A 12339-nucleotide genomic window follows, 5' to 3' on the forward strand; every position below is an offset into this window, starting at 1 on the left:
GTACCTTTTACGATCAAAATTATTTCTCGAGTAATTCACTCATGTTAAATCATCTCTACACTCTTTGGATTATATGAAAATAGGGTATATTGTATACTATTAAAAAGAAAAATTTTCAAGGCTTAATTTCGACCCGGTATCGAATCGATTTATTATTTCATGGATTCGAAATAAATTATTTTAATCAAAAAAAATAGTGCAATGAAAAATATATAAATTGGTTTGATTCTTTTTTTAGCTTTGTAATTTTTATTTCAAAAACCCTTTTGAAAATTACTATTTAAATCTTTTTTGTTTAATTGTAATTAATAGAAAATTAAAAACCATTAATTTAAGAAAATTTAGCTGACTTTTTTTATTTTTATCATTATTATTATTTTTTTTTTTTTAGTTTGACAGTAGGATTGAAAAAGAAAGAGCGACATCTAAGAAAAGAAGACGGAATATTTACAAAAAATAAAAAATCCAATCAATAATTTAAAAGTTCTATAAAAACTAATAATGAAAAAAAAAATTTAACTATAAAATAATAATATAATAAAAGTAATGATTGAAAAATAAAATAATAATAATTATAATGAGCGATTGAGGTGTGTACTTTTTGATTTCCAAACGTTTTGTTGCGCATTATGTGTATATTCAGCCATAAAGGATTTAACTCAAATATAATATATGGGTGTATTTACTATTAAGAATAAAATATTAAAATTAAATTACTGTTTATTAATATCAGTATTTCATATATTTTATTGGATCAATTATTTTAATAAAAGTTTATTAAATACTGACAAGGGCACTTTGAATGATTTTCAATGAATTGATGTTTAAATTCTGTGCATCAATTGTAAATAATACAAAAAATATCAATATCCATATGGACATGGTATCACTATTAAATTTTAATTTTAATTTAAATTAAAAAATAAAATAAATAAAGTACTTACATATGACAACGAGGTTAGCATTAGCACGAATTGCTTTTATTTTTCCATAAGGACCAACTTGACACTGATACTCTCCATCATCCGTCAATGAGGCATCACGTATCGTTAAATTATAAACACCTGAATTTTGATCACCCTCCAATTTAAGTCTCGGGTAACCAACAATACTACCACCTAAACAGCAACAACAAAAATAACTAAATAAATAAATAACAAAATAAAGTTTTATCCATTTAAAATGTCTTTGTGTACTTTAAGAATATCGTATAATATATTGAACAAATGCTACAGAAGTATCAGACGGCATGAGATAAGAACGAAAAATAAGTACGAAAAATAGGACGTGGATCAAGAGATGAAAGTAATCTGTCAGAAAATTTTCTTTGAGAAAGAGCTTACCGGGTTGGATGACGAAAGCAAAACCATCTTTAGCCCACTGTACTATTCCCATTCGTTTTCCAACGACACATGGTATCATTACTTTTCCTCCTTCTTGCACAGAACTATTTACAGGTCTTACTTTGAAATACTGCTGATTTGTGTCACCTGAAACAAACAAATAAAATAATAACCTCTGTTATTTTTTTTATACTCGTAAAAAATTTTAAAAATTTATTTTATTCCTTGTTTTTAGTGTAAACAACCAAAACAAATAGTTTTTTTTTTATTTCAATCATTAAAACTGAAACACTAAATAAATATTTTCAGCAAATTTTCATGCTACTACAATTTTGTTCGTTTAAAACGCAGTAGAAAGTTTTAAAATTTTTTTTTTGTTTCTATTTTTTATTAAATGTATTTATGATTTCTATTTATATATAAATTGTATATTTTTTTAAATAATACGACGACTGCAGTAAAAATAGATAAGTAAAAATGGTATGAAAAAAAATCACATTCTTTTTTATACCATTCTCAATAAATACCAGGTATTTTTTTTACTTTGATAAATTTATTGAGTTAATATAGAGGGTATTCCATTATTTTATGGTATTTCACTCTAGTCTACCTCTCTTCTCTTCAAATTTTTATTAATTAATTAATTTTTTTCTACGAAACGCTTAGCTTTTCGTTCAATTTTCTACACTTTTTATTACTAAAAAGACTCGTGAAGTTTGAGTAAATTTACGTTTTGTTTTGCTCTTTTAGTTTTGCAATATGTTTGTATTTGGATGAATAATTTTATTAAGAGTTTAATTAAACTCTGCAATAAAATTTATATAGCAAGCAATATTTAAAAGCACAAAAACAAATTCATTTAAAAATCAGATTTTTTTTGTTTCGTTGTGAAATTAATTGTACATTATATTTATTTATTATTATTTTTTCTCAATTTTAATTTTTAGTGACGAATTAAGAGATTAAGTAAGCAGACATAAGCAGGAATTGGTGCACGTAGATTCATTGCACTCGATGATGCATAATTTTTTGGCATTGTCTGTTGCAATTTGTCGTGGACTTGTCTTAAGCGATGTAGAAAAATTGAGTGTGTAGATCAGTAGAAATCTGGCAAGTGTCCTTACCCTCAAACCGTATAAAGCATCCCAACTTTATGATATACTTGTTCTCTTTATTATTATTTTTTTTTTTTTTCGATAGTCGCTTTGAGTTTTTTTCTTCTATTTGAAGACAGTGGGAGTAAAGCAGTTGGTTATTCATTCGAGCGATGAATTGAAATCGAATCGCTAAAGTCAACGTTCCGTAAGTAACTAAATGACTGTTTTTTTCCGCGTGATAAGGTAATCCAGTTGATTTATATGATATTTTAATATTTATAATTAAGCATGCCAAAAACTTGTCTCCATTAAACTTTTTAGTACTGAAAGTTTTACAATCAAATCGAAAAAAAAATACAGATTTTTTTTTTCTCAATAAAAACTTCAGTTTCCATGTTATAAAACTATTGAGGTCAAATAATAAACTGAATACCGGCAATTTACAGTTCTTGTCACGTTTAAATGAAGTGAGAGAAGAACAACCAGAAAATAAAAGAAATGTCTCTTTTCATTGTCTATCTTCTGTTCTGTACTTATATATATATATATAGGTACGTAAACGTTAAAAGAAATAAATAAAAAATAATAATAAAAGATGTCTTTTAATTTAATATGAGGTGCTGCTGCAAACATGACGCTATTTTTGCTGACAAAAGACAATCGTCTTTTATCCAGCACAAAAGATCACTACGTAAGTATAAATAAATAAATATATATATAACGCGTTTCATTTCATAAGTTCAACTTAAATTATTGATTTTAATGATAACAATGAGTTAAAAAATATAATTATTTTACTAAAATAGCGTGTAATGTGTTATTAAAAATATTTGTGATAAAATCTATAGAATGCGGATGTTTTTATATGAATCATCGTATTAATTACATGAATCATCTATGCGCAGTATCTCAATTAATAGACGTAAATAAACCGTTCGACATTTATTACATACCTATCCGTTACTACTTAAACTAGATATCTAACAAAAAAAAAAAAAACCGGCGATATAGATGGATATATGTATTCAATGTATCCATATAAAAACTGGAAACTGGTGTTAAAATATAATTACGTTAATAGTTGAACCTGGGATGATGTCTTGGAGAACGTAGATGGGAGTTGCAATTAAACATAACGCAAACTCGGATCGATAGAGCGGGAAAGCTGAACAAGGTGCAGAAGCAGTTTAGATAGAGATGGAGACACATGACATATATGTGTATACCGTAAAAGACAGAAGTAGTGGTATGAGTATGTTGGAGAGAGTGAAAAAGATGAAATAAGTGAGAGACAAGGGTGTGCGATAAGTAATGTAAGGTAAGGTAAGGTAAGGCTGTTCACCCGCGGGCAAAACATGAACTTCACAAGCTGATTAACATGCCCCTCTGTCTGGTAATGTAAAGTGCACGCGGTCGACGTGACGGACGTGAGGAGCCACTTCTCTCCAACTCTACTTGCATTGCTTTTACCACCAAGTCTTCTGTCTTCTATCTTCCATTCTGATCCATTCTCACTGCACTTCTCACTTCCATTGCTATTATACATGTGGTAGAAGCTTCTCCCTAGTTCTCTACTCTTGACTTGTATGTCGCTTTGACTCTACTATACAACTAGTAGTAGAAGTACTACTACTACTATACTACTAAAACCACAATACTACTACTACTACTACTACTACTACTGCTACTACCACTACGTCTAGTACAACAACTAGTACTTGTACTATGGGTGACATGAACCATCAGTGATACAATTGGTACGCACACGTGTATAAAGCATGTACTTCAACACGAGTGACAGAAGTGGATTCAGTGGAGTAACCAGCACACGATAGAGAAGCATAATTAGCCGACGACGATGTAACACTGTGACAAGCTTACAAGAACAGTATATAGAGAGATAGGAGGTAATTATGTTGGTGTGGGTAGAGAGAATCGAGTGCCGATGGCAAATCCTATACGAATATGACGGATTATTGTCAGGCCAACTTGACTTCTGTTATTGTGTGTAATTAATCCGACAACCGTTAACTTTTATATGGATTTCAGATTTAATATGTCAGATGTTCGATAATAATGCTAACATATTTTATATTTAAATGGATATTGGTTTCAATGTAGGGAAAGAAAATTATTTGGTAGTTTAAGTGTGTGAAGATAAAAAATTTTTTATTTTTTATTCTAATTCATGTAATTTATTAAAGAAATGAATGGTGAAAATTTTAAATATTGCACACCTCAATAACTATATATGAGCTTAAGGTACTTTGTTGTCGCATCAAAATGATAAGTGATTTCTGACCGTTTCGCTAACATTAAAACGCATCGATATTTTATGTCAAACACTTAAATGATAATAAGCTCAATATTTTAAAGACAAGACTCTAATAAATAAGTCTGATGGTATTTTAAGTCGATTATTATAATGGTCACATCGAAAAATTTTTTTTTGTACGTTGATGTCATATTTTCTGTATGTACGACCAGGCCACACGTTTATATGATAACTCTTGAAAGACGCAATGAATCGGCTTAATTTTTTTTTTAATAAATCCAGAATTTTGTCGAACGGAATCCTATTGAATATCGCTATTCTCATAAAGGTCAAGTAGTTGTTGTATTTTATCAAAGCCATCATCTTATTTCTCACCATTTGTTTTTATTGTTTCGGTTTTCTACCGAGGACAAGTAATCGTATTGGCATCGAAGTTTTAAAATAAAATACGCCGATTTATAAAAAAACGAAAGCGATTGATTTAGAAAAATTTAATGATACATGACGTGTACACTGATTTAAGATTTGAAATTTAAGTCAATCAACGATTGAATTTGTAATTTTTACATACAAAATAATAATTAATACACTTTATCATGGAATAATATAGCGCGATTGTCTGTAAGATGTCACAAATCAACTAATTGTCAAGTTATTCTAATTTAAAATTTAAAAATCTTCACTTAGATATTTCTTTACAAATTCAAATTTTCATTATATTTACTGTCCCATAACATTTGAAGTATGCATTTTTGGATTCTTCAAATTTTTTCTGTTTACTTTAAAGAAAAAAAAAATTTGTTCACTAACGATGTAATTACTATCAGAATAAATGATAATTTTTTGTAAACTTATTAAAGTGAATAAAAAAAATGGACAAAGATTGCATGGAGATGATGATAAGAAAAGTCATGGGATAAGAAGCAAGCATGAAATGATAATGACTATAGATATATAGTACAGTATAAAATTATATAATAGTGAAGCGTGAAGAAGGCAGAGTGTGGATAATTGGGAGGCGTTTATCTAGATACATATGATATGGCCGAATATACACGGCAGTGTATAGCATAAAGCGGAATATATATATATATATATATATATATGTATATATGTATATATAGTAACTACTTCCAGCTCTCATGAAGTAACTATATGATGCGATGATTGTACCATTGTCATAATCACGCGAGGTCATTGTCAGATCTTACGCTTTTCTTGTTATTACTAAGTCTGTTGCGTCTCTGTTATTTCATTAATATAATTTCATTATTCTCATAGTTATTATTTACTCGTAATTATCACTGTTATTATAAAACTGGTAACACAGTAGTTTCTGTATACTATTTAATTTATACTTTACCTTTTATTGTATACGTTTTATTAACATGAATGATGTGAATCAAAGTCTTTTGTATTTTATTTAGTCAACACAAATATTTATTTTAACGTTAACGTTAATGTTGGATGTTTTTAGTAGAAGTGGTCGTGGCAAAAAAAAAAAGAAAAGATAAAGAGAAGAGAAGAGAAGAGAATAATATAAAGGAAATGGTAGAGGAAATGCGTATACAGAGAAAACATTAGAGTTTAATTCTTATTCTTGGTCACAGTGATATTTTTCTAACATATATACAAATATAAAGTCGAGTAGCTATAACAAAGACCATTTCAAAGAGAATGCGGTACACGGTTTACTTTATAGTTGGATGATTTTCATCCTGACAATTATTATTTTTATTATTATATAAATCTTTTTTGTATATATTTATATACTTATTTCTTTATACAATGTAAACTCTATTGTATATTTTAAGTTATTAATTAATGAATTTTTAAAATAATTCACTGTCTCTTTGTAATTGAAAAAAATGTATTAAAAAAAAAAAAAAAAAAAAAGTAAAGCAATTGCATCGAAAATAGATTTCTATTTATCATCTCACTCTCTTTAACTTGCAAAGCCAAAATCCTTCTCTATATTCTCTTGACTGGCCGTTCATTCATCTCGTCGCTGTTTCCCGACTATTTACGAGGTCATGCTCGAGCACGAGCTCTCGACTCGGCAAGCGAATATTTTCACTGGACACGAGGGATTATTTACGGGCGTTTGGGATCGGTGGACGCCGCCACTGAACTACCCTCACCCACATTTCGTTTTGCTTCTCCGTTGGCATTCGTAACTAGCCTCACTGTGCTCTTTTTTATATAAAAAATTTTTTTTTTTTACTTCACTTTTTTCGTCTACATTTACCCTCTATACTCGTACGTTTCGTACGGACGTACGTACGAATGAACGAGATGTAATCGTGAATTCTCGCTGGCTTCGCCGCTTTTTTGACGCAGAACCATCGAGGGGCGTATTCCAACATTCAAGTATCTCACGCCAATTCTACCAGTTTTATTGTCATAAAAATATATACTTTTATTTTTTACCAATCGTTATTTTTATTATTTATTTTACAAAAAAATATATTACAATTGATAATTTTTTTTTAATTTTTAAATTTAAATTATATATCATCTAAATTGAAACACAAATTTCAGTGGCTGTCAGCCATTCGAAGCAATTCTGATTTCAGATCAATGAGATTTAATAGATTAAAAACTATCGGTTACTTTCTTAAGATAGAAAATGTCTATACACTGTAAAAAAAGGGTGTGTCTCAGCAGTGTCAGGTGTTAAATCTAGCTCCAGGTGTGCTGTTAGAATAACGATGTTGGTGTTACTATTTTTTTCTGGTGTACTTAAATAAATTCAAGAAACCTTTTATTTTCTTCCTACAAAAAATTGTGCTCGGAAAATTTTCTATTTCATATATTTTTGATATAAAAATTTCAAGATTTTATGTAATCAATAATTCGATAACTCTTATTAATTTTAACATCAAAACTCTAAATTGGAGCGGGATGCAGATTAAAATAATATCCACGTCACTCCGCTGAGAAAAAACTCCCTATTCGCTCTATTTGCAGAGTAATTTTTTTAAAACTCCAGAACTCAGAGTGAATTCAGATCGAAATAAAATTTGTACCCACTCAGAAATAACACTCGGTTTTTTACAGTGTCCGCCCTTTATATTGCCCTTTTTTTGACCAGCTCCATACATTCAACTTTTAAATTTTACTACAGGTAATTGTGACAGATATATTATGTGGCCCAGGGTAAAATATGATTTCAGACTTTGTGGGATGTTAGACCTCATCTTCAACTCAAGTAGCAAACTTTACCCTCGGATGAAATTATCTTATTTCATCTCTTATCACACTATTTTAATACAGTATTTCATCATTAATTAAAATTAAAAACAATTGAAATTAAAATTACATTTATTGTTATCATTAAAAACCTAAAATAATAACCATGAAATGTATATATAAGTACATAAAATAATGTCTTTTATCTAGAACAAAATCTTAGTTTGTGAAAATTCAGAAAACTTTTAATGGAGAACAAACTTTACGTTAATAATACTCATTGTACTATGGCCAAAGTATAAACCGCTCGTTAGGCAAACTCGAGTCAAACCATCTTTTCTTTCCTCAATGCTCTCCGCTCTCTAAACTGAGACTTGTTCATTTTAATTTCCTTTTTGTCGCGTGTACATAACTGTACTCATTTTTTTATAACATCCCCGTCATTTATTATTATTTACCCTACGCTGTCATACTGACTCTTTCATTAACATTAATATATACAAATTATATATGTAAAAGTATAAAATCCCTCGTCTACAAAATTCGTCTCCAATGACAAAGTTGATGTACATGAATATAACTAAATCTGTTTTCCCTTCATTTCAAGCAAAACCAAAGAGGCTTATAAATCCCAATAGACAAAACATGAGGGGTTGAGCTAAAAAGTTATTTGTGAGAAATTTTTTAGTTATTTACCGTGAGTTTGCTTTCGTTATTAATTATCTTTAATTTGTTTTCAAAAGCACATCAACCATAAAAAAAAATCCAATTACAATAAATTTAATTTTATATTAATTTAATTACCATGAGTTAAATTTACTTTTATCAAAATAAAACAAAACCTTCTTATTAATTATTTTTCGTCAAATTAACAGTTAAAAAATTTTAAATATATTACTAATATTTAAGTAATAGGTGATTTGAAATTTCAAGTAATTGATAAATCAGATAGTGGAAAAAAATAAAGAAAAAATTATCAAGAAGAGAAAATATTATAGTCGATTAGTGTAGAAATCACCACCTGTATCATCAACATCTCAAGGCTTGCCTAAAGGTAAACTGAGATAGTTTATACCGAGCGGATGCTGTCAATTACTTGAGATAAGAATAACGACACAACTGACCTTGGACCCACGTCCTTTTCTTACGATTATTATTTTATTTATAGTTATTTAAAAATTTTTTATTTTATTTTATTCAATTACAATTTTTTTTTTAAATATGTTCTCTTTTTATTTTATAGTCACATTTCCTTTATATCCGACGCGTAATAAAGATCCTATGCTACTCGCAATTTACTGGAGAAATTGTAATCCTGATAATCGTACTAGCGTAGCGTAACACAAAACTCTTCTTAGAGCTAGATTCCACATGATTTATTGTCCTCAATGGCACTGAGATTCAAGTTAAAAGAAGCTTGTTTCGATTCTCAGATAACCAATATCCGTAAGTCAGAGGATTTCATAAATTTATGTTAATATCGCGATTAAATGAAAATTTTTTTTTTTTCTTTCTACCATTAAAATTAATTTGCATTTTAAATCTATAACGGAATAGGTAATTTTAAATAATAACCTACATATGTTTATCAAATTTTCATCTCTTTAACTGTTCATTAAAGTATATAAATTATAAAACACTTTATTTGTAATACATATTTTGCTTACGATACAACTTTCAATAAAGTATAAGTTGTCTTGAGTTTAAAAATAAGTTTTTGAACATCGTTAGCAAGCAATAAATCAATCTATATGCAAAGAAAAAAAAATAATTATCAAAGTAAAAGGTTTAATGTAGGTGACTTTAATCGATCTACGCCAATTACTTTGGTTAAAATGATTTCCACATTATTAAACTATCTATTAATTTAATAACTTTAAATAAAATTTAAATTATAACTTTTAATAATCTATAAAGTTTAGTACTTGAAGATGTTCAATTATATATGACTTTTTTTTTTATTAAAGTGACAGTTATGACTTTATGATTAAATTTTATAATAATCAGTTTAAATAATAAATAGTATTTATTTTTTCTGTTTAATCATAAATTTCAAATAATTATTTACGCTTGCGCTAGTAGTTGATCACACTATTGATCTTAAATAACTTATTTCTGACTGGCTGCTGACACTGAAACTTTAAGTTTAAATCCAGATAATCACATGAAATATAGCGTGGGACAGGATGAAACACGATTTCAAACTGCGGGTGAGATCAGTCCTCGCCTACGGCTCAGGCATTCGCACCTCACCCTAGTCCGAAATTGTGTTATTTTATCCCTTGTCACACAATGTAGTATTTTGTTAAGAGTTACTCTATTACGATTTGTAGAAAAGAATAAGGCAAGTGATCAGTTCAAACCAAAGTTTCAAAAGTAGCCGATGTTGGAACTCGTAGTAACTTTTTTCAGTTTTCAATAAAATAGTTGAGATAACAAACACTTAAGAGAACAAAAAATACATTTTTATAACCCTTGTCTTTAAAGTTTGATAAAAATCATCTGTTTGATTTTCCGACATGATCATATCGTGCAGAAAAGTAATTTGCTATAGGAAATATATACAAATCATTGAGCGATTGTCGTTCACTTCAATCAAAAAGAAAATAGTAGAAGCCTTATCTCTGTATACTCATATCACTTTATTTATTTACTCGCGCAGGCGCAATGCGATCATATGTTTTTGTTATTCTTATTCAGTCCAATATTTTAACCTTTGAATTGTACCTTCTATAAGTTTTAATGTTGTCATAATTATGATTGAATTCCCTCTCAATCAAACTTTAAAGACAGTGGTAATAATAACTATTGTTCGATACGTATGTTAAAAATGAGAAATTCGGTATACTTGTATAGTAAACTCTCGGCTTAGGTTATGTTACATTACACGATGAAAAAAAAGTGGTAACACTTGTCATCTTAACGAAGTAACTATTCCCTTCTTTATATTTTAATGATTCTCATTCTTTTATGTTAACTTTTCCTATCGGGGATGGAAAGCATTCTTATCCGAGATGATAATCATTACTATCTCGAAAGGCAAAATTTAAAAATTGTTCAGACAAAAGAAATATTACTATCTAAATCGTAACTATTATTATCGACAGTAGTAAATATTACTATACGAAAAACGAATAGTTAACATTAAAGCATGATACTGACTGTCACATTCAGATGGTGATTATTCCCTATTGCAAGATGGTAATAGTTAGCACTTTTTTTCAGCGTTTAACAAGATCCAAGACTCACTTCGCTCGTGCAGGAAAGGTGTAAATACTCGATCTCGTAGACAATGCAGCATCATCCAAGATTTGTGACACCAATACAATTATCTGTACACCCTCATTTTAGTCATATGAATCAAAAATAACTAATTTTCATGAAAAGTTTAAATTGGCCGCGCTGTCAAGGCTAATCAGCTTACCCCATAGTTTTCTACAAACTGCAGCTAAGCATATTAAAACCAAAAGTAATTATTTTTTTTTTAATAGTGTCTCATTTTGCTCGGTCTCCTATACATGTAATCAAAATACGATTTAAAATCTAAAAACACTCCATTTTATGATTAAAAAACATCCTAAGTATATTTTTAAGAAATAGGTGATATATTATCACTTTGATTGGGCTAAAATTATTCAAGTTGACTGTAAGCTTTGCACTTTTTACTTTTAGCAAATTATAATTTTATGAATGTTAAAAGCAGATTGATATAAAGATAAGTTTTATTATTGAGATAAATGTTATGGTAACTATTTTGTTTTGTTTTTCTCAATTTTATTAAGGTAGAGGGTAATTTTTGTTAAGTATTATGGTGTGATATTATTGCGCGTTATGTGCCAAGAGTAAGTAGAAATGAGTACAATATCAAGTGGTAAAATTTAGCCGTGGATTCACAAGCGTAAAACAAAAAGTTTCAGAATTGTATTAAAAACACGAGGAAAAAAAGAAAAAGAAGAAAAGTGGAGTTGGTGGAGGTGGTTTTTGAGAAAGAATGGACGAGTTATAATTTAATTGAGGACCGACGGACTGGCGCCCGACCTTTCGTCTGGCGATTGGAAAATCCGTAGGAAAAGCGCCAGGAAAACTTGGCTGTAAATGAAACTTGACGGTTTAGTTGTAGATGAGAGCAAGAGAGTTGAAGTTAAAGTAAAGAGTATAGAGTAAAGAAGAGCGATTCGCCGTGAGGTCGTAGCTGTCGGGTGCAAGCATCCGCTTCTTGCAAAAGCATGATTAACCCTGCTGCTAGTTTAGTGGAAAATAAAAAAAAAAAAAAATTGAGAAAAGCGAAAAAGGGAGTTTTTAAAAAAGTAACATCATTTTTTCATGGTTCTATTTTTTATTTTGAGGTCTTTGCATTCATACCTACTCCACAATAATTCAAGGTTGACTTTTCGAAACTTTTTCCCAGTCAAAATGTGTTGGTGAAAAAAAA

At 29.0% G+C, this 12339-nt stretch overlaps 1 protein-coding gene across 5 annotated transcripts in view; it reads right to left on the bottom strand.

The window, feature by feature from the left end:
- LOC130666475 (nephrin-like) overlaps nt 1-12339 on the bottom strand; it is a 178988-nt gene that overhangs the window by 47335 nt on the left and 119314 nt on the right. For all 5 annotated transcript variants that reach the window (XM_057467494.1, XM_057467495.1, XM_057467496.1 and 2 more), the window contains exons 2-3: nt 1344-1490; nt 945-1118 (exon numbers count right to left, since the gene is read on the bottom strand). In XM_057467494.1, the coding sequence (XP_057323477.1) occupies nt 945-1118; nt 1344-1490 (321 nt within the window). The remainder of the gene's footprint in view (nt 1-944; nt 1119-1343; nt 1491-12339) is intronic.

Source organism: Microplitis mediator, chromosome 4 (assembly GCF_029852145.1).
Source record: "Microplitis mediator isolate UGA2020A chromosome 4, iyMicMedi2.1, whole genome shotgun sequence".
NCBI lineage: Eukaryota > Metazoa > Arthropoda > Insecta > Hymenoptera > Braconidae > Microplitis > Microplitis mediator.